General features: G+C 38.6%; 1 protein-coding gene across 1 annotated transcript; it reads left to right on the top strand.

Annotated features, from left to right (window-relative positions):
* Positions 1–2,927: 2,927 nt before the first annotated feature.
* Positions 2,928–22,392, top strand: LOC129952861 (transcription elongation regulator 1). Its single transcript, XM_056065751.1, has 10 exons — positions 2,928–3,249; positions 3,307–3,817; positions 7,089–8,214; positions 8,280–8,422; positions 14,370–14,578; positions 14,645–14,795; positions 20,914–21,249; positions 21,307–21,614; positions 21,670–22,002; positions 22,077–22,392. Exons 1-10 carry the CDS (start codon positions 3,047–3,049, stop codon positions 22,201–22,203), a joined length of 3,447 nt encoding a protein of 1,148 aa, XP_055921726.1. The 5' UTR covers positions 2,928–3,046; the 3' UTR covers positions 22,204–22,392.
* The last annotated feature ends 1,563 nt before the right edge of the window (positions 22,393–23,955 follow it).

Genomic DNA, 23,955 nt, shown 5'->3' with positions numbered 1-23,955 from the left:
GCAAATCGGCAGATTCCAGCTCTCGAAGGCATCGTAAAGCGTAACATAACCCTGAAAACAAATCTAATTTTAGACTCAGTCAGTCAGTTCGTGGATTTCATATCGATTCAAATCGTCATCTTACCCCTCGATTATTTTCTTTAGCGACTTTTGGGTCACACATCAATTGATTGATGTAGCCCAATATCATGAGCAGGTAAAAACCATGATATGTTAGGCAGGCTGTGTGAAGAGGAACCTCTTCGAATGAAGTTTTGCTCCGATTAGGATCATCACAGAATCCTCTTCTTCCTGATACTGCTGCTCCAATGGCTGCATTTCCGTTTATGTTATTCTTTATTGTATAAATTTCCATTTGCAGTCTGGTTAATCATTCGATGGCGACAATGTTGTTTCACTCTTAACATTCCCATTTGTGATTGGCAAAATTCCATTTGAAATAATTGTGACGTTTGATAAGGGCTTAGGCTTTATTCCATTTTTTAAACGATAACGCACTTCGATAAAATTGAAGAACATAATAATCTGAAAATAGAAAAAAAAATAAAAAAAAATATGTTTTTGTTTTGAAATACAAATAATAACAGCCACCGCCTTTCAGTACATAAATACATTTGACGTTTAAAACGTAGCAAATTGAATTATGAAAACAAACTTACGAGAAAGATATATTATTCTGCGCGTCTGGAAGTACTAACCTCGTCACACTTTAAAGAATCATTCGACTGAAATGCACTAATACATTCATACGAAAGGAACTATTTAGTTGCATGTGCGCGCAGTTGCGTGTATCATAGAAGGATACAGACATTTTGTATGGGTTTAAGCAACTTATAAATTTTCGCAATCAATGTATGAAAGAGAAAACTAGTGAAATTGAGATGTAAGGTGGTTCTCTTCCCTCAGATTTGTTTGTGAAAGGAAAACATTGACTTAATTTTTTTCTCTCTTGCACTTAAAGAAAATTATTCAACGATTTAGTTGAATGTGCGCGCAGTTTCCTGTAATTCCTTGTAACACAAACTAAGGAATTGGTTTAAGGTAATCGTTTAGTTTGTGTCAAAACACAAACTAAAAAGTTGCTCGAATGGTCGACCGAATGGTTTCTGCATGTGCGCGACCTCTCCTATAAGTCTATAGTGCTCAGATTAGAAAGTAAACAGTTTCGAAACTTTAAGTTGCATGTGCGCGCCTAGCCTTACAGAACAGACACAAAAATTCAAATTGAACAAAATATTTAAAATGTGGCTGCAAGATACTAGATCCGTAACCAATTCTGTGCAAATTTCAGATTTTTTTGTGGAGATGCTCCCACAAAAAAATGTAAACGTACTTGAATTTCAGTAAAAAAAACATAATAGACATACAATTTACCATCTTAATCTTAATCTTAATCATACATTTTACCAAACTTTAGTTTTTTCAACGAATTAACAAATTTTAACACAAAAAAATCATAGTAGAATTATTCACATTCAGCATGTCGGTTTGAGTACATCAAATTTCTTTCAAAATGTTAACAAGTTTCAGAAAAAACATGCAAAGTTTCTATATAAAACTAAAGCGTTATCGTGGGGAAGAAATTAGATCTTGCAATTCGTTATTCGTAAGCCACAATTTTTCGTAAACAATAAGTTATATATAAAACATATCAAAAACTAGTTACAATTTAATGATGAATTAAACAAACAAACCTTTAGAAACATTCAGCACTCAATTATATATAAAAAACAGCTGATGGCTGCTGTCAAAAGAAATACTTCACTTTGATATTTTAAATTTTTGTTTGAATTTGAATTCAAATAAACCTTCATTTTGTTGTGGTGGACAGCCGTCCCTCAGGTAAAGTTCAAAAGCCTACTCCCGAAGATAGCTGAAGTTGTCCTGTATGTGTGTTTAAAATACACATCATTTTTTGACAACATTTCATGTTCCCAAACAGTGCTCCTACAAATCTGCAGAAAATATTAAAGTATATAGTTGCTTTTTAATTAATTTGTTATAAAATGCTTATTTTTTCTAAATATTTCTTTGTCGCTTATGATTTTCAATTAAATTAATTAAAGTCTTACTTGTTTCGAAGTTTCAGAATTTTTAAAAGAAAACGAGTTTTTTTTTTGTTATACCCTGAAATCCCTGAGAAAATGAAAAAAAGCTTAACAACATCTTTATATTTTGTTTAACTTTCTTTGTATGTATGAAAATCAATTTCAATTGGTTCAAATGCATTTAATTTTCACAAATAATAATTGAAGGATTTACCTACAAGATTTGCATCACCACAATGTTTGACAATCGATGTTGCAAAAACTGAGATGTCAAACGGAGACGTGTTAAGGCCCAACTATAATAGGCATAAGCAAACATAAGCTTATGTCAAAAATCCAACGAAAATTCACTTAAGTTTGCGAAATTACTGCATAGCCATAATGCAATTTTGCTCACGTATCTACATGTCAGATTTTACTTATGCGGCGAGCGACTGGGATCGCTCTTGCTTAAGTGTGCTTAAGTTAACGAAACTGAGAAAAATTGAACGAAACGGAGCTAGACCCCATTATGTTCACTCGTATTGAGATTCTTTGTATTCGCACGTTTACTTATGCGCGCATATGCTAGCTTATGCCTATTATAGTTGGGCCTTTAATGTTCAGTGTTAACGATTTCCGGGTTTTCACAAAGTTTTTGACGAAAACTCGGTTTTGGGTTAAGTGTGAAAAAGCTATTTTTCTTTGTATATTAAATTTAAAAACCGCCCAATTTAAATCCAAAGATGATAGAACGATAGATTTTAAACACAAAGATGACAGTTCCATGTTGCCAAACAGACTAATTGCGATTTCGTTTCTGAACAATACCATTATATGACCCATTCACAATTGAAGCCAAAAGGACATCTGTCAAGCACGACGGCCATTTCCATTTCCATTTATCTTTTCTTTTATTAGCATGTTGACAATTTTTCTGCAAGCTGAATGATTATTTTATCCAATTTCTTACCAAAATCACAAATAATACAAAAAGGATAAAAGTGAATTAACGAACAATGGAAATACCGATTGAGGATGATGTTCCAATGGAAAACGGAAACTCACCAATTGCTATGAAAGAATCGGACGATGAAAACCAACAACCATCGATCGCAGAAGAAAAAGATTCTTCACCAATTAATGGCGAGGAAATCGATGGAATTGCTGTAGAACCTCCCGCAAGCAACGATGTCTCACCAAGTGAAAATAATGAAGAGCGGTGAGTAAATTCAAACGTTTTATTTTCAATTGATATGAAAACTTGGGAAAAATTTAGGGCTCCACCACAACAATCACCGCCACCGGTTTCGAATAAGTTCTGGAATAAGCCCTTCAATGGTGGGCCTCCACCGAATAGAGGACGTGGTGGAGGTAATTCTTTCTTCCGTGGACGTGGTGGGGGTAGATTCGGAGGACCAAATCAAGATCACAATTGGCAGGGAAACAATGATCCGAATAGCTCGTATAACAACACCTTCAACGGGCCACCGATAGAACTCTGGGTGGAGACGAAATCTGAGGATTCAAAGCCTTACTATTATCACGCCATCACTAGAGAGACAACGTGGACCAAACCAGAAGGACCAAACATCAAAGTAATGACCCAATCGGAAATTGAAGAAATGAATACAAAAAACCAACAAATGCAACAACAGCAACAACAACAACAACAGCAGCAGCAGAACAATATAGAAAACAGCAGCGGTATTCAGGAGAATAACAGCCGCGAGGAGAACAACAAGCCAACAGAGAACGCAGTTCCAGAACCACAAAGATCAGACTTGCAGGTTTGTTTTGTTAGAATTGTTTTTAACTACAAAAAGAAGAAAAAACCTCCTTTTTTGTTTTAAGTCCTCTTCACTGATTAGACCTTTAGAATCCAAATAGATTCATGTAAAACTAAAAACCTTATCATCATTTGTAATCTAAAATAATCTTTGTGAACACAAACCCATGTGAAAGAAATATTTATTTGAGCGTTTCGTTTGTTGATGTTAACCAAAGTTTGTTTAGTTATTTGCTTCAGGTGGCGCTAGCCCTGTTTGAACTGGGGCCTAACCCACCAGACTTCTCCATCAACTCGGTCCCAAAAGAGATGTTTTTAGTTACGCAGTTCACGTATGCGTGCCACCTGATCCGCGGCGTTCTTCTGCTGCGCTGTCCTATGAGCTTGGTTTCGAGTCTTTCCGGACCGGATCATTGCTTACTACGTGGCCCTTCTGGCTAAGTCTAAGTCGTTATACAGATCGTCGTTCCTTCCATCTTTTCCTCCACTCAACTTCTTTGCATACCGAACCGTAGATCAAGAACTTTTCTCAGCGCCTTCCACTTATCTAAAGCTTTTTTTTGACATAGAAAGGTTCTATTAAGTTATTTCCAACCTTTATGGAGCAGCGCGAATTCTCGATGGTCAACCTGAACAAACGGACGGGTTTGGCAGGGATGCCAAAACTTGACACAGCTTTATACAGCTCGTCCCTGTGTCATGGGCGGCTTTGAATTCGATGAAAAGATGGTGGGTGTCGATTTGATGTTCACATATTACGGCAGAGAAGATTTTGCAAGCGATGTTAAGTACACTAGTAGACTGATTCCTGTATAGTTGGTGCAATTGAAATTGTCTCCTTTTTCTCAGTGTCGCGCAAACAATACTGAGGTTCCATTCATTGGACTTGATTTCTTCTGACCATGTCTTAGAGATAATGTAGTGTATGCTCCTAACCAAGTTATCTCAAGACGCTGTGAAGAGCTCGGCAGTCAAGCCATCTGCTCCACATGCTTTGTTAGACTTGAGCTTAGATATGGCAATCTTTACTTCGCCTTAAGGGGCGTGTCCATTTGAGAGTACTTCTACCAGTTAACTCTCGCGAGCAACTCTCGGGAGACTGTCCTTTTGAGGACCAAATTTTAGAAATTAAGCTATCCCGAGCTCTCTACTAGAATATTGAGAGTTTTCTTGCTGAGGGTACTCTCATTATTGTGTCTACTTGATAGATTTCTTCTGCTAACATATTATCAGTTGGAAATGATTTCTTACAAGCGAAGGGTTCCACCTACTTTAATTATCGGCATTGTTCTTAAAAAAGAAAAAAATGTTGGGTTTAACCGCGGGTAGGTCCTCGGAACCAATTCAGTGCGGGGTCTGCTCTTTCAAGAGAGCTTCAAATTGAAGATCCTCAACAGTTTCGAAATTTTTGCCGTTTGTCATTTAGTGAAATTGAATTTTTTATACAAAACGTTAGACCCATAATTCTTAAAAATGATACACAATTAGGGGAATCCATCTCCTTGCGAGTGATTTTAAAAAGGACGAATGTCGAGAGTAATAAGTCAAATCTTCGCAACTATGTCCACCTGCGAGATCGCTCTCGAGAGCAGCTTGAAAGCGACTCGCAGCACGTTTATTCTCAAACGGACACCCACCTTAAGCCGGGATTGGTGGCTTTCGTCATCTATAGTGAGTGCATCATCCTGCCTAACAGCGGAATTCGGTTCGTCGTTGCTGTTATACAATTTGCAGAAGTGGCCCGTCCGTATCCTCAATATTGCCTCTGATTTCACTATGATGTTTTCACTTTCATCTTTGCAGCCTTCGGTTTGAGATTTTTTTCCTTGTGTATTTTGTTTCACCTGCTCATAAAACCTCTCCAAATCTTTGACCGCATGTTTCTCATGCTCCTTTTTCCTTTTTTGCTCATAAAGGTCGTAAGCAGCAGTCGTCCTTCTATGCAGCGCCGCCTTGCATGCCTATTGTTTGGCTGCATTTGCATACCGACGTTCCTTATCAAGCCAGGGGTTTCTTGATTGTGGATGCTTGAAAGCCAGTATGTCAGAGGCAGCTTCTCAGATTGCTGCTTTGCAATGTTGCCACTCATTCTCGATACATTGTGTTAGCGGCAGCGAACTTCGAAAGAGGTTACTTGGGACTCGGTCGGAAAAGTGATCTCTTGCTATTGTAGATGTTCGGAGTTGTATCTTCCTCAAGCATCTCCCTGTTTTAATTTGGGTTTGGAAACCTGAAGTGCTACTTAAGCGTCGATCGCAATATGGTCAATCTAGTTGACGGTAGATTGATCTGGAGAACTCCAAGTTTCTTTGTGGATGTTGAGGTGTAGAAAACGCGTACTGGCTAACATGACGTTTCGCCCTGCAGCAAACTGGATGAGCCTGAATCCGTTATCGGAAGTGTTATCGTACAGGCTGTTTTTTCCGTTTATTCCACCAAAGATGTCTTCCCTTCCTAGCTTTGCATTAAAATCCACCAGGACAATTTTAATATCGTAGTTAGGACACTACTCATATGCTTTGTCCAAGAGCAGAAGAACATATCCTTGGTGTTGTCATCGTTCTCTTATATGGGGCGTGTGCGCATAATAGGCTTATGCTTCCGAATTCAGCCTTGTTGCGGATGGTCATGAGATGCTTGTTGATGTTCTTATAGCTCAAAACTTGTTTCCTAAATCTGGCGTCAATGAAAAAGACGCATCCAAATAAACGTTGTTGGTTTTTCATTCTATTTTTTCGCGGCCCATCCCATCGTATTTCCTGGATGGGCTTCCAATAATTCTTTGGCTGCAAGTGGTCTATTAAAAGACCTAACATTCCATGTACAGATCCGAAGTTCGTTGTCCTTAAATCATTTGCGTGGGTTGTCAACAGTAAATCCGTTCGTACCCAAGGCTTGTTGGTGCTTCGCAACTGGTTAGGAAGTCACTCTACCCTGGGCTTCGAGTTTGTCGTAGTAACCCTATAAGGTGTTCACTAATTAGTTCAACCTGAATGGAACTATAGTTGCCAAAGTTGATTCCATCTTGGCGATTCCTTCGCTGCCGTTTGGATGAAATAGGAGGTGCTTTTGTGAAACACCTATCTTCCCTCTCTAGTTTGCTACCCCCAACAGCTTTTCGCTGGAGTTGGAACTCAATCTCCAGTTGAGATACTAGGCACCCGATGTTCACCGCATCGCATCATTGACATATTTTTTGACGTACCCATTATACATATAATTTATTTTTTGGATCCTCTTGATTCTTATGTCTTGCTCTCTATGATGACTAGGTTCTCCCGCCGTTGCAACAGCAGCAACAACAACAACCTCCGCCACTGCAACAACAACAAGTGCCTCCCCAGCAGCAACATCCTCCACAGCAGCCGCATCATCATCAACCACCACCACAAATGATGCCTCCACAACATTCCCAACCGCCTCCACAGCATCAGCAGCCACCTCCATACTACCAGGGCATGCATCCGCCAAACTTTAATCCACCGCCGTTTGGAATGCCACCACCAGGTTATGGACATGGTGGCTACCAACCTCCATGGGGAATGCCTTGGAATATGCAACAACATCATCCCATTCCGCAGCAAGAGAAACCCGCTAAAAATCTTATTATAAAACCAGGTGTTATCGATCCAGCTGTGATTGCGAGAGCCGCAGAGTGGTCGGAGCATCGCGCTCCCGACGGACGACCCTATTACTATCATGCCGGGCGAGGCGAAAGTGTTTGGGAAAAACCGCAGGCTATTCGAGATATGGAAGCGGCACGGATGGCAGCCCATTCAGGCGCTACGCCACAGACTGTCGTACCACCGCCAATGAATCAAGGTCATCATATTCTCCCTAACCCCCATATGCATATGGGCGGGCAGGCTCCAACTCCATTTGATCCTTCAGTAGCCTACAATAATGCAGCTAAGGCAGTTGCTGCCGATCAGACTATCAAAATGGCAGAACTCAAAGAGTCCAAGGAGAAAGCTGCAGCTATAGCTGCCGAAATTGAGAAGAAGAAAAAAGAAGAGGAGAAGAAAACCGCAGCCGCCAACAAACCAGTAGACAAAAGTCGACCAATCTCGAGTACCCCCATTGCCGGTACACCTTGGTGTGTTGTATGGACTGGAGATGGACGAGTATTCTTCTACAATCCTTCGACTCGTACATCGGTTTGGGAGCGCCCTGAAGACCTTCTTCAGCGCGAGGATGTTGACAAGGCAGTGGCGAATCCACCAGAACAACTCAAAGGTATTGTTAAACAGGACGCCACTCCACCTGAAGCAAAGCCACCAATGAAATCATCGCCAGTACTGGACATTAGCAACAAGAGTGGTGACACCATAAAAATCCGAACTGAATCTGAATCGAGTGTTGAAGAAGTACCACTTAAGAAAACTAAACTTGCAACAGGTAAGTTTTTTGGATTCTTTTATTTTTGTTTATATTTTCATATAAATTCTTTTTTTTAAATAAAGATCCAAAAGCTGTAAAGAAATCTCCAAATGAAGCAGCCAATGATGCTGCCATGGAGGCAGAGGTCCGCGCAGCAAAAGAACGTGCTTTAGTACCCCTAGAGACACGAGTAAAGCAATTCAAGGAAATGCTCCGCGAAAAAGATGTAAGCCATTCTTTATTTTAAATTTTATTTCATTTATTTATTTATTGTACATTGAGGTACAAAAGTCGTGCATCAAACTTATGGTTAGGTTATAGTGGCTGTCCAAGATGGAAACGGAAACACTTAGGCCAGTTTAATGGCTAATTGTGATACCACATGAATCTTGAGGCTTCCTCTTAAGCTCAATGGAACCAGTTTGAGTCCCTTGAAACGTGAGCGGCTGATTATGCTGATATGATTTAGATCGTTACAGAAGAATTCTCCTACGTAATTCTTTCATTTTTGAGCTAGAGCAGGGCATGTACAGTACAGAGAAGGTGAAGAACTGTTTCCTCCTCTTCCTCGTCCATACAGCTTCTTCATTTGAGAATACGCCTAGCCGCGCGGCGTGCTTTTCTATTACAAACCTATTATCGAGCTTATATGCGATCCGCTTAGAGATAGCAAGCACCTTGAACGTTTTAAATCCAGTGTGGGGTGGTTTTTGTGACTTGTCACGTTTTGGTGTTGTTCTACCTGGTGCCTTCCCTCCTCACAGTGTCTTGCATTAGCAACAGTTTACAAGTAGCGATTGGTATGCTACCGTTCCTGGCGAGTTCATCTGCCTTACAGTTACCTGGAATGTCTCTATGACCCGTACCCAGCAAAAGCGAATATTACACTGTTGAGCCATCCCCATTAGAGATGATCGACAATCTTGGACTGTTATAGAGTTTGTAGAGACAGAGTCCAGAGATTTTATAGCCGCCTGACTACCTGATAAAATATGGATATCAGATGTTGATATCACGTTTTCTTTAAGCCAGGACAAGACTTCCTTTATCGCCAAAAGTTCCGCCTGGAACACGCTACAATGATTGGAAAGGCGGAATGAGAGACCACCAGCACTTCTTTTGTTTTTGACCCATCTGTGTAAAAGTGGATTGAGTCATCCTCCAAGAATGTCCTATCAATCCAAAAAGATCTGGGAGGTATAGAAATCTGGAAGCTTCTGTCGAATTGCAGTTGGGGGATGGTGTAGTCTCTGTGCTTTGGAATTGATTCCAAATAACTAAGAATTACGGAATGACCAATGTTGTTTTTAGTTCACTGCGATAAAGCTCTGAGGCGAATAGCTTCTTTGCTAAATATATCAAGGGGTGTTAGATAGAATAAGGTGCGAAGGGGTCCGCTTATACATAGGCAGGCTGAACGTGGGACTTTATTTAATTTCTCGCTGTTTATAGCTTTCTCTAAAGCAGTCCAACATACTGCCACACCGTACATTTAAATCGGCCTGATTACCGATGTGTATAGCCAATGCGTTATTCTGGGTTGTAAGCCCCATTTATTACCAATAGCTTTTTTTTGCAAGAAAAGAGAGCTATAGTAGCTTTTTTGACTCTTTCCTGTAAGTTGCGTTTCAAATGTAGTTTTTTTTTTTAATCTAAAACAAGACCCAGGTATTTAGCCTCGTCTGAGAATTTTAATTGGATTCCTTTAATATAGGGAGGGTTGACAAATGGAATTTTGTATCTACTCGAAAATAAGACTAAATCGGGTTTGTGTGGGTCAACACCCAGTCCACACCAATCAGCCAAAAGTATTAGTCTGTCTGAGGCATTTTGTGTAAAGATGCTTTAATGAAACTGCTATAGCAACGTTGTCCGCATAGGCTATCACTCTGAAACCCTCCGCATGCAGACTATTTAGGATTTCATTTACCACTAGGTTTCAGAGGTGAGGGGATAGAACACCACTTTGCGGTTTCCCTCTACTAACGAATCGTTTGCCATAAAAGTTGCCCAGTTTTGAGTTAATTATTCTGCTAGTCAGCATTAACTCCCCAAGCGAACTCTACATTTAGAGATGTTAGTTCAGATGTGCCCACGTTGGGTTTACAGGGCTAATTAAATAGTTATTATTCTGTGTAATCATAATATTGTTCAAAATATTAACCCAAGAATTTGTACTTAAGCAGTTCCACGATTAATGTCTGGAGTTAAGATCGCCAACTATCAACACATTTTCTTTAATACGCATCAGCATTAAAATACCTTTTTTAAACATGATTTTTTTTCGGAATTCCTATTTTTACAATATATCAAGAGATATAAAGGTTATTCATTTTGCTTTTATTGCTAAGTTTGAATGTTGACATAATGTGCGAAACACTACATCATTTAAATAACCACCACGCAAACTGTTGCAAGCATCGATAATTTTGAGGTAATTTTCGACCACTTCTTGACACATATTGGGCGTAATCATAGCCATAACTTGACGAATGTTGGTTTTTAAATGCTCAAGAGTTAAAGGTTTATATGCATAAACACGTTCCTTCGCGTTGCCTCATCAAAAAAGTCTAGCTGTGTCCGCATGATCTTGGTGGCCACTTGATATCGCCGCTAAGTGAAATTACGCGGCCAGGAAATATTTCTTGCAATAAAGCCATATTCGCTCGAGTTGTGTGGCATGTGGTACCGTCTTGTTGAAACCACATTCTTCAATAGCAGGTACAAAAAGTCGGTTATCATACGACCATAACGCTCCGCATTGACGGTTACAGTCGTTCCATCGTCGTTTTCGAAGAAGTAAGGTCCAATCAGACCTCCATGGAGGTCCATACCAAAAAGCGCACCAAACACTAAACAGTGACTTTTTGTGGACGTTATGGCCAATACTCAATTATTTGAGGATTTTCGTAACCCCAAATACGATAATTTCGTTTATTAACATACCCGCCGAGTGAGTAGTACCCGTGGCATAAAAGTTAGTGCGTTGGACCAAAAAAATTGTATTCGAAAGCACTCATTGGATGTACATATGTATCTACAACGTCGTCCAAATAATCAATCCAGCCTATTCAAATTTCTTTAAAATTTTTCCAATTGCTTGCGTAGTCGGACGATTATGTTAACCATAACCTCCTCTCAAAGCACGATGTGGCTGTGACAGAATTACCATTTTTGTAGTAGGTTTTAACAATTTGTATGCGTTGCCTGATAGTTAAGCGATCCATTTTGGTTAATGTCAGACTTTCAACTGAAAACAAAAATTGGTGTAACAGCTTAGTTTGACAGGAGTCGAATTTCAGCCATGTACTTTTGAAATTTCTCTTTACTTTGCAACGGTGCAAAAGAATTTCTTTAATCTACATTCAAATTAAATATAAATGATTGAGATCCTTCGAGAGTTAATTTTTTGATTGGATTGACGAAATCGTAATCATCCAAGCGTTCATTTGCACGTTTCAATAATATATATTGCATATATATAATTCGCCTCAGATAGGTAGGTAGGTAGAAATGGCGATCTCAAGGCAACCTAGCCTGAGATCCAATTAGCGCTGTAGTGCGCCGTTTTGATACGAAAAACTCGTTTGACCTTTGATTAAAAGGGATAGATTTATAGAGAAGCTTCATAGCGATTATGTTAGAGCAATTTTGTCGCATTGAGAAAAAAGATTAGGTCTCTAATCTTTGTCTCAGATAGCTCATCAAGTTCTTGAAAGAATGCTTTTCGAAAGTATTTTATTGTAGTGTTTGCCAAAGCAGGACATTTGCAGAGGAAGTGGATTATCGTTTCACTTTCTCTTTGGTCACTACAGCTACGGCAAAAGGTGTTGTAAGAGATACCCAACTTCTCTGCATGAACTCCTATAGGCCAATGTCCGGTACAAACCGCAACAATCCTGGCTATGTCTTGCCTTGGCCTACATAGAAGATCGTTTGTACGGGTTTTATTATAGGTGGGCCATATCTTCCTAGATATAATGCAGTTGGGTAAATTGCTCCACCTTCGGTTTGATTCAGTTTGGTAGATAGAAAAGATTTTACCCTTCATAGCACCAAGAAGAATTTTAACCATTTCCGCAAGTGAGCTATGAAGGGCCGATCCTTGCCTGGCTTGCTCGTCAGCCCGTTCATTTCTCACGATACTACTATGGCCCGGAACCCAGATCAGGGTTAATATTCAGGCTCGCAAGCTCATCGTGACTGACTGCCTGACTGGCTAGCAGTTCAGCCTGAAAAACGCTAGCAAAGTCAGGAAACCGTAAAGGATTTGGCTACATTTAGGGACTCAGAAAAGATCCTAGAACCAACTCCTCCCTCCATCTTTGAGCCGTCAGTAAAAATGGTTGTGTCGAAACCTATCGACACGATGTCATCCTCCCAATCTTCTCTCGATGGGAAAATAACCTTAAAACCCTTACTAAGGCTCAAAGTAGGAGCGCCGTAGTCAGTGTCTACCGAGATAATATCTGAGGGAATCAATTTCGTTGTGTTGCTGTGACCATAAGGTTTTGACAACCAGCTATTTGATTCCTTCAGCCTAATAGCGCTGCAGGAAACTATGTATTTAATAAAAAGAGTGATTAGTAGAAGATCCAAAATAACGTTTAAGGCGTCCGTTGGGCAAGTACGCATGGCCCCTGTGGTGCCCACGCAAGCTGTTCTCTGAACCTTCTCTAGTTTATCAATATTATAGGCTTTGCTTAGTGCAGGCCACCACACAATCGAACCATATGTTAAGATTGGACGTACTACGGCTGTGTACGTCCATAAAATCATCTTCGAATGAAGACGTCCCCACTTTTTGCCGCAAGTTTTGCTGCAGGCGTAGAAGGCAACACAGGCCTTCTTAACCCGTACTTCAATATTTAGTTTCCAGTTTAGTTTAGGGTCGAGTCAAATATTTTGCACTGGAAGACAATGATAGGATTTGACCGTTGAGTCGAGTTAGCGTGAAGGGCGGTACTTAAGTTTTGGAGGTAAAGAGAATCAGTTCAATTTTACCTTGGTTAACCCCTAGTCCACAACTCGTGGCCCAGTTGCTAATTTTCTTCAAAGCTGACTCCGGGATTTCACTAATCACAGAGGTGTACTTTCCTGACACCAATAGCACCAAATCATCCGCCTAGGCTACCGCCCTCACTCCACATCTCTCTAATTTAACGAGAGTTGTATCCATGACCAGAAGCCATAGAAGAGGCGAAAGGACACCACCCTGGGGTGTTCCCCTACTCACGTGTTTTGTTGCGATTGTATTGCCCAGAGTGGCTCGAATCTTCCTACCACTGAGCATGGAAATAATCCATTCTCGAATGAAGTCTTCTACACCGAACTTAACGAGCGATTCTTCTATGGATTCTGTAAGGACGTTGTTAAAAGCACCTTCTATGTCTAGGAAGGTGGCAAGAGTAAATTCTTTATAATGGATTGTTTGTTCTACAGTACGCACTACCTCATGGAGGGCAGTCTCCGTAGATTTGCCCTTAGGATAAGCATGCTGAGAGCTTTCGAGAGGTCGTCCAACTAGGATTTCTCTAATATGGTAATCAAGAATGCGCTCCAAGGTTTTAAGCACAAAAGATGTAAAGCTTATTGGTCTGAAATCCTTCGCGGATTCGTGACCTCGCCTACCCACTTTCGAGATAAAAACTACTTTGACCTGTCTCCACAACATGGGCACATGTTTGAGAAGGAGACATCCTTTGAAAATTTGTTCCAGCCATGGAGCTGCCACATCATGCAACTTTTGAAGCATTACTGGCAGTATGCCATCCATGCCTGGGGATTTATATGGAGAAAATGTATTGATGGCCCACAAAATATTTTCTCTGGTTATAACGGAATTGATTTGCGCCACATGAGCTACGTTTAGCTCTGTTGTTTCCAGCGATTCGGGGTTATCACTCTCGCAACCCGGAAAGTTCGTCTTCTTCAGTAGCTTGGAGAGGCTGTCCAGGTTCCATCAGGCTTTTTTTAGAAATGAAGGATTACAATGTTCCTCTCCTGAGATAACTTATACACGTATTGATCGGTGTTAGCACAAGAATGAGCTATTCTTTAAGTTTATGCATTACGTTACAAACCTTTTCAGCGCTGTCAGTGGCGGGGTCTCTTTTATTTTAATATTTTATTACAACTCCAACAAATTATTATTTATAAATGTTTTTGTTTAGGTCTCAGCGTTTAGCACTTGGGAGAAAGAGCTTCATAAGATTGTATTTGACCCACGTTACCTACTTTTGACTTCCAAAGAACGTAAACAAGTATTCGAGAAGTATGTCAAGGATCGAGCTGAAGAAGAACGCAAAGAAAAACGCAATAAAATGCGCCAGAAGAGGGACGACTTCAGGAAACTAATGGAAGATGCCCATCTCAATGGAAAGTAAGTTTCCAGTTGTTGTTAAGCAGAAAAACAAAGACAGTCTATAATTAACTTTCTTTATTTAAGGTCATCATTCAGTGAATTTAGCCAACGTTATGGGCGCGAAGATCGTTACAAAGCCATCGAAAAAGTACGTGAACGTGAAAGTTTATTCAATGAGTACATCGTAGATGTGCGCCGCCAGGAAAAAGAGGATAAAATTCAAAAAAAGGAACAGGTATGTGCAGAGTTTCTAGTCTCTAGAGTGTTGATTCAAAAAACAACTAGTTGTTTTTTTTTAATATTTTATATAATAAATAAAATGAATGAAATATTCCAAAACCACATTACAATCTTAAGATTAACAAAGCTATAAAATAAATATAAACAAACTTTACTTTTTTTATTTAACAAAACAAAAAAAAATCAACAAAATTGTATAGATTGTAATTTGTTTATAAATTTTCATGGATTTTTATTTTAATGATGTCGCATCACTATGCTGATGTCTTCTCATACTTCTACTACTTCCACATACCTACAACATCAACTACTACTACCGCTAGGCTATGCTTGTCTATGGCAACCAGCATCCCAATATTACCACCATCTTGTTGGCGTGCGTCTGTGATCTCTTGTGCTAGTCTCTGCGCTTAGATAAAGCCTCTGAAGATGAAAAAATAAATCTTGCAAGCAGATGATAGACCCTCAATAATGGTGAGATGGTATTTTTGAAACAGAAAACAAAAACAAAAACTAAAAAACTCAAAAAAAAAAAACAAAAAAACCGAACCTGAGATGCTAGATCGAACTTGATTGATGGTGTTGGTGCCAATTTATGAATGTGATGAAGAGTGTGCTGGGGGATGCTGTGTAAACAATCTGCAAAGTGCTGAATCCATCCAATTCTTGACTGTCTGCCTATTACTTGATGGTGTCCGCCGTGTGTTCTCGGTGCCAGTGGACTGCTCGACTACTGTATGAAAATCTGGTTGTACTTATACTTTTGATACCAACTCAATTGTTAAAAATGGTACCTACATTACCTTTTCGAGAATCAATACATACATACAAAAAATGCTGAACTATTTGCCAACATTAGACATAATGCATTGCTTTAATGATTTTTTTATAAAACTTGATTATATTTTGAATAGTCGTCCTCTTCATAACATGCACAAGTATTTTGTACTAATTGAAGTGCTTGTTTAAAATTTTAATTACTTCACTTAATTTTTCATATTTATTAACTGCTTTCTCTACTTTTTAATTGCCCGTTTGCATTACAGGGCAGAACACCGTATCGTTATCTAAGAAATTGAATTTCTCATTTTAAGATAATAGTTTTTATTTTGTTTTCTAATGAGATTTCGAGAATTTTTGGAAGGTCACGTCTATTTCTAGCCCTTTAGTTTATGATCACGTTTTCAGTTTTCAGAACTTAAAGTCTTTAAATACAAAAATTGAAAATATTTTCCATTCGCTCCAGCAACTAGATTTGTAGTCCAGCAAAATAAGAAGAAATAAGAGGTCAACCTAGGAATGATACAAATTTGTTTATTATTATTATTATATATTTATTAAACAAGTAATAAATTACATGCTAATATAAAATTATTGAGCTTCTAGCTGTAAAAGCCTACCGCTCTATAATACTTAACTTTACATGTATACATTTATACAATGGTTTCAGTTTTTAAAAGTATTGATCTTATTTATATTAGATATTATTGCAGGTAGGACAGATGGAAGGTGGTTCTTTTGAAAAGGTGGAGATGGGTGGCAGAGGTATGGCCAAGTCGGAGTCGGATGAAGTGTATTATTTTTGTGTTTGCGCTGTTTGTGGGGTTATAGGGTTTGATTTTATGTAAGAGTGAACTTACATAATGGTAATTGTATATTCTCCATTCGTTTTCTTGGGAGCTGCTCAGTTTTCTTGTGAGGTTCTTTAAAATGTAATTCTTGGTATAAAAGTAATAAGGTTGGTTGCTTGCAAGGCTGGCAGCATTATCCGCGAGCTTATTGCCACGGATGCCACATAATTTGTATGTGTACATTTACTAATAAGGCTAGGATGTTGTTGATGAGATTGGTGGTGTTGTTGGTATTTATAACAACTTTAATCGTAGAGAGTTTGTCTGTTCAGATAACTTGCGTTTTTCCTTTTTTTTATAGCCTCCCGAATGGCAGTAAAAATATCAAAAGCTTCTGCAGTTAAGATGGATAATGTTTGTGGAGGTAATCCAATCCAAAAAGTACCGTGCCACCATCTTCAGTTTTTGGACTTAAGCTCAGTTGAAATGTTTAGGAAAATCTTGCGATATGTCTCAACGTTTGTATGGGTTTTCCATTGAGATGCGAGGTTCATTATAAAGGAAATGGAGTTGATGAGCCAAGGAGATTCCAGAAGAGTGGATTTTATATTTGTAAGATTAATGAGTTTGTGTGAAGTTTTTCCAGTCAATAAGAATTTGATCCTTAAGTTTGTTTTAAACTTCACGTAATAAGCCACGTTTCGTGATTTGATCGATTTATAGGAAAGCTCGTTACCTAAAATTCCTGGCAACGACCTAGTCACTGTTGTACCCTTAGCATGATGGTTAGTGCGTTGGACTGTCATGCAAGGGCTCTTGGGTTCAATCCCTGACTGTGCCACCTTAATTAAAAGAAAAAAAAAAATTTCGCAGGTACTGCCTCTTGCGAGGAATTGACAAATACTTCAAGAGTAATTCTTGTCATGAAAAAGTGCTTTCTCAAACTAGCCGTTCGGATTCGGCCTAAGATTGTAGGTCCCTTCCATTCCTGACAACAGTACTCGCACACAGGAATGGTTGAGAGTTGTAAGTCACTGGGCCCTGGTTCACAACGGACTGTTGCGCCACCCCATTTGATTTTAGGCCCTAGTTCACACAGGACTATAGCGCCACCTTTAGACCTAGTCACTGATAAAGCTTTGGTTCCCATCGATCACCAAAATTAAGCATCAGTGAGCGTGGTTAGTAGACAGTGCTGTTGTGTCTTTCTCATCTGTCCTTCTGTCTTGTATTAATGTTTTGTGTTGTTATCACCTTACATAGTCTAGCCGCGCAAGGTGCTGTGTTCTCTTCTCTGTACATTAATGTGCTGAGTAGTGTGTAATGTACCCAAATGTGTAAATGTACCCAAAATTCCCACATATCGTGGTATCCACATAAGTTTCAAATTATTAAGATAACTTGTAAGTAGGTCTTTTAATTTACTGATGGTAATTGTCAAGTTATTAGGATTTTGTATTGCGTGGAATGTCAGAGCAAATAACAAATTTTCCAGGTAGTTTTGAGATTATCCTTGCTGTTTGTAGAATAGCTGTCGCCTCTGCGGTGAAAGTAAAAGAAATATTATCCCTATGGATATAACGGACCCTTATTCGTGAGTTGATGCAAAGAAAATGCTTTCGTGGATTTTGGAACCATGCGTCGGTAAATAGTATATTCCAGGCATTTGACCTTAGTTCACCAATTATATCATGAAATAAAGCTTGGTTCATAATAAAAGGTCCAGGGCTGATAACTTGGGAAATATTTAGGTTTTCGCAATCTCCTTTGCATTTGCGGTTATTACAGCAATCAATGGAATACGCTTAATATACTTTGCTTGTCTAATTGTTATTAAGTCTTTGTTGATAATTTGACCTTGAACAAAAGAAAGTTTGGTGAATATCTTAGTTCTCCTTTCTAAGATGCATTCTGCCACTAAGGGAAGTCCTGCCTCTCCCGTCATGTTCCTTATTGGGCTGGTAATTTTTGGGCATTTAGACTTTTTCGAAAGTTTATTACAAGATATATAGATAGATAGATAATTCGATTTATTAATATTGGTTTCTATACACATGTACATTGTTTACAAAAATAATTTAGTAAAATCGTTAAGGCTTGGCTATGCCGTCCGCCGATTGACTTTTTTTTTGAATTAGCGTTTAAAATAAATTAAATAAATTATTGTTCGAAAAGGAGTCGTTTATAATTTGATTGCGGTAAGACATTGCAGATCGAAAAAAATTAAATAATTGATTTACGTTTACTTCACAGTTGAGGAGGGCAACTATTTCTTCTGGTGACTTTATGCTGCCGAGCAAATTTCTGCGTAATTCTCATAAAATTGGACACTTTCCTATGAAATGGATTACATCTTCCTTACTCTTAAGTTACAAAGGCTGCAGTAGATAGGGAGATCCTTCCGATGTGGTATATAATTAATGCTTATAATTTCTCCTCTCATTTTGAAAATTGCCGATATGAGTTCCTGTTTGTTCTTTTTTCACAAGTAGTTACGTTCGCATAAATTGTGATTTAGATGGTTGTACGTAGATCTATGCAGCGAGGATGTAGCTTCATTAATAGCGTCGGCTCTCAGTTTTTTATCTTAATTTGCCTTAAGATTCCGGAGGTCATCATCAATTGTTTTCAATACCAGAATTTTTGGGTGTCTTTCATCTGACATAGTAAAAACTTTTTTTGATATAATCAACATGGCATTTAATAGTTTTGATGAATAGCGGTGATAGTCCTGTCTCAATTGAGATCATATAGTTTGGGGTGTTATTCGGTAAACGAAAACATCTTTTAATGAAGAACCTCTGAAGTTTTTCGACCGTTTCAAACGTCTCCCCTCCCCATACCTGTGCTGCATACATCATAATAGATGCCGCCAATGCAACAAAGACCTTATATTTAACACTATGTGATATTGACTGGTTTGAGAAGTTTTTCTTTCATTCGCGGATATTGCACTTTTAGATTTAATCAGCTTTTCTTTAAAGTGTGTTTCCATATAAAGATTGCTGGTTATGGTAAATCCTAGATATTTGTAGGCTTTAACTATCTCCTTTGGTTCTCTGTCATAGTGCTATTTTGCAATCCTTGCTGTTGTACCAGAACCATTCCGGAATATCATCACCTTGGATTTGGTCAGATTCCAAAACCGGCAATACACATTTAGTCGGTTAATCATCAACTGTAGAGTTTCGGGCGAGTAAGCAAACAGTATGACTTCATCTGTAAAAAGCAAGGCTTTGATGAGTGACCTTGATATTTCAATTCCACCAGGAAAAAAATCAGTCAGGTCCTCTATGAACAAGACAACCTTGCTTGACTCCCATCTTCGATTCGAAACTCTCCGACTTTTCGGCCCCATTCAATACCGCTGTCTTATTTTCGTCATAGATGCTTTCTAGTACCTGCCCAAATTTGTCCGACATCCCATAATCGTAAAGCTTGAAGAATAGTAATTGGCGTTCAACGGTTTAAAAAGCTGCCTTGAAATCGACAAAAAATACGTAGAGCTTCTTTTTATTACAAAGTTATATTTATCAAAAAACATATCATCTTTATTAATTATTTTGTAACTGAATTCATCAAAAGCAATTAAGAACAATACAACTGACAACGAATGTGGGATTTCATTATGGAGACGATAATAATTTGAAAAGCAATTCTACGTTTTGACACAGATTTACCGGTTTTTCAAAAAGAATTTGATGTAATTAAATATCTTTGGGCCAATTTTCCAAAATATAGTTTTGTTTAAAATTGTATGAACAAGAAATCCTATCGAATGCCTTTTCGAAGTCTAGTGACAGAACTGTGACATGGTTACGAGATGATAGAGCCTTTGTGATATAAAAATTCAGGTATAGAAGTGCATCTTCACAGCTTTCATTGGCTTTAAAAATTATGTTTTGGTTTCCAAAGTTGAGGTTTAAAACTTAGATTTATTTGATAATTAATTCCAACAAAATACTGTGTGTAAAATTTTGTAAAAGTCATTTACAAGTGATTTACAAGTGGGAACACTTGATGCTGAAAGCAAATATATCAAGTTTATTTTTGAGTCATATGGAAAGCATGCATTATGGTTGAAGTTGAAGGCGAAATAACAGCAAAACAATATGTATATTTAACGAAAATAAAGAAACACAAATAATAACCTTTCTTAATAATTTTTAGAATTATTAGATCTTCTGTCAGTCCGTCCGTCCGTTCAAATTACAAAAAAAAATACACAACAAATCAAATGCCAGCAGAAATTTTTGAAGCTGAATGTCTTATAGTTTTTAAGAATAAGTCGTCTGTCTTCAATTAAATAAATTTAACCATTTTTTTCAGGTCTAATAATAATTAAAAAAATTATAAATTTTATTTCAGCTTTAATCAAAGTGTACAACACATATCATTGGAACGGATCCTATTGTACACTCAATAATTTTATTTTAATTTAGATTTAATTTATTATATTTTATAATTAGTTTTAAGTTTAAAATGAAAACCATTAAATGCGCTAATAAAAGATTTCTCTTTTTTTTCCAAACAAACTTGTAGATTAGGAAAGATTTCATAGAATTGCTTCGTGAACGTTCGGAAATAGATCGCCATTCAAGGTGGCAAGATGTGAAAAAGAAGTTGGAATCGGAATCTCGGTATCGTGCAGTGGAAAGTTCAATGCTGCGGGAAGATTACTTTCTGGACTATATGCGATTGTTGAAGGACGAGAAGAAACGGAAGGAGAAGGATCGGGAGAGAGAACGAGAACGTGAACGTAAAGAGCGAAAATCCGACAAGAAGGATCGTGATCGTGATCGTGGCCGAACGAGAGATCGCAGCAGAGAAAAGAGTACACATGAGAAAAGTTCAGACAAAAAGAAAGATGTCGAAAAGGTGAGTTATCACATTAAATAAATTTAAGAAGTAACAAAAGAACTTATATGAAAATAGGAGGAGGCAAATAAAACAAGTGACGATGAAGCCGAAAGACTGCAGAAGGAACGTGATCGCCAACAAAGAGCCGAACAGAGTATTCGCGAACGAGAGAAGGAGGTGCAACGGACATTGGCTGGGCATCTCAGGGACAGAGACAAGGAGCGTGAGCATCATTTGCGTGACGAAGCGATTCGTCATTTAAGCGCTTTGCTAGTTGATCTTGTTCGCAATCCAGATCTCACATGGAAAGAAGTTAAGAAACAACTTCGCAAAGACCATCGTTGGGATGCAGTCGACAGTCTGGAGCGAGAAGAAAGAGAAAAGTAAACCAAGTTCTTGAATTGCTTTTAATTTATTTTAAATAATCCTTTTTTTTAGAATTTTCAATGATCACATTGATGCCCTTATGAAGAAAAAACGTGAGAAATTCCGTGAAATGTTGGATGAAATTCCTACACTTAATCTGACCAGTCCATGGAAGGAAATCAAAAAGCAGGTAAAAGAGGACCCACGCTACCTTAAGTATAACAATTCGGATAAATGTGAACGTGAGTTCAGAGATTACATCAAAGATAAGACAGTTAGTGCAAAGAGTTCTTTACGTGAGCTTTTACAAGAGTGCAAGCTAATATCCTACAAGACCATTGAAACTGTGAATGAGAATCCAAATCATTTGAAGGAGATTGAGGAAATTCTCAAGAACGACAAGAGGTAAAGTATTTCTAATGTGAACAAGTTTCATTTCATTTCCATTTATTCATCTTTTATATTTCAATTTTAAATAGGTATTTAGTTTTGGACCATTTACCTCAGGATCGAACACAGATTATTATGACGTATCTTGAAGATTTGCATAAAAGAGGTCCACCTCCACCACCAACGGCCTGCGAGTCAACGAGAAGAAATAAATAATTTAGTGTGTCATAGGTGTATACATTACTAATAATACAAAAAATAGGTTTATTTCATTTATTAAACAAATTTCCCCATCCATAATAACTCAAGTGCACGTACATACATATGTTTTTGAGCGGAGCGAGCTAAGTGTTAAAATTCTTTTAAACAAAGTACATAAATTATAGAATGATTTGAATGGAAAAATGTTCGTTTTACTTTAAATAAAAAATAAAGTTATTATCTAAGCCAAAGAGAACGTAAGTGATGTAATAAGCTTCAGTAAATACGCTTCCGTGGCATGATGGTTAGTACGTTGGACTGTCAGTTGTTATTTGACTTCCAGCGAGTGTAGAAGTGTTTTCATTTATAATTATTTCCAAGTTAAATAGTGCAAGTTAAGTAGTAAATAAAGTTGAGAGTTTGTCACCAGAGCAGAGTTTGGCGTCCAGAGCGAAAAATTCAAGACGGTCCTTCTGAAGGGCATAAGTTCCTGCACGGAACCGGAGGCGCTCTTAGCTGAGCTCCGTCAAAAAGCCACGGACGATCTCGATTTTATTGGGGTCAAGCCTTTCACTACGGTGAAGTCCAGGCAAGATAGTTATAGGCTGCCAATATTCCTGGTAACATTATCACCCCAAAGCAGTTTTGAGAGTGTGAAGAAAATCAAATCTCGCGACCATCATGCTGCACGCTGGGATACATTAAAAAAGGTACGACGGCTTTTACAATGTACTAACTGACAGAGGTTTGGCCACTCCGATGCCAACTGCAATATGCAGTTGCGTTGTGTCAGGTGCTTAGAAACCCACAAAGAAGGAGAATGCAAGCTGGGGAATGAGCGGGTTGAGGATTTGACCCTGCTTAAGTGCGTCCTTTGCGGAAACCATGGCACACGGCTAGTTATAGGGGTTGCCCTAAGGTCCAAGAAATGAAGCAAACACAGGCCAGCCGAAAGAAGTCGAACAGTTCGACAGGCTCCAACACAAAAATTCGTGGATCCCAAATTTTCCTACGCCCAAATGGTGTCAGGGAATGGGAACACGAGACAGGCTCCACCAACGGTTGCCCAAAGGCCCCTGTGCCTAAGACACCAGAGGTGCAGCCTGACATTGTAGCCTTGTTGTTGAGCATTCAAGGTCAACTAACAGGACTGCAAAGTCAGATAAAGGAGCAAGGCAAAAGGGTAGATCATCTCTACTCTTTGTTGCCTGGCCTGGGGCAATTTAGAACATAATGGGCGCGCTGCCGGAGACGCGCCTAAAAGTCCTAGCTGTGAATGTAAATTCACTGATTAGGATTGAATGAAGAGCCAATATGTTCTAATTGTTGAAAGACTACAGTCCCGATGTGTTTATGGCTAGCGAAACTAAGCTAAACCACAAACACGATTGGACTCATAAAAATTACTATATCGTAAGAAGAGACCGGCCCGACTCCACTCAAGGGGGCGGTGTCGCTCTCTTTATACGAAAAGGCATAAATTATAAAGTCGTATATAACAATGAATTGCGAAAGCATAAGACGCTAGAAATTTGCGTTGTATGCATCTCTCTCACTCAAGGGAAGCGGATGTATATGATTGCGGCTGGAGCTCCACAGGTTACTTACATTGCTTCAGAACTCGAGATTCTTTTTAGGGAACTGAAACTGAGCTTGGAAGAAAACTATTTCATCTTGGCCGGTGAACGCAAAACATGAAGTGTAACCGACTAATTTGCCATTTGGTTCAGCTTGCCTGAAATATGCCCCTTTAGTTAGCTCTGCCAT

Source organism: Eupeodes corollae, chromosome 1 (genome assembly GCF_945859685.1).
Source record: "Eupeodes corollae chromosome 1, idEupCoro1.1, whole genome shotgun sequence".
In the NCBI taxonomy this organism is placed as follows: domain Eukaryota; kingdom Metazoa; phylum Arthropoda; class Insecta; order Diptera; family Syrphidae; genus Eupeodes; species Eupeodes corollae.
This window is presented reverse-complemented; position numbering and strand designations above follow the sequence as displayed.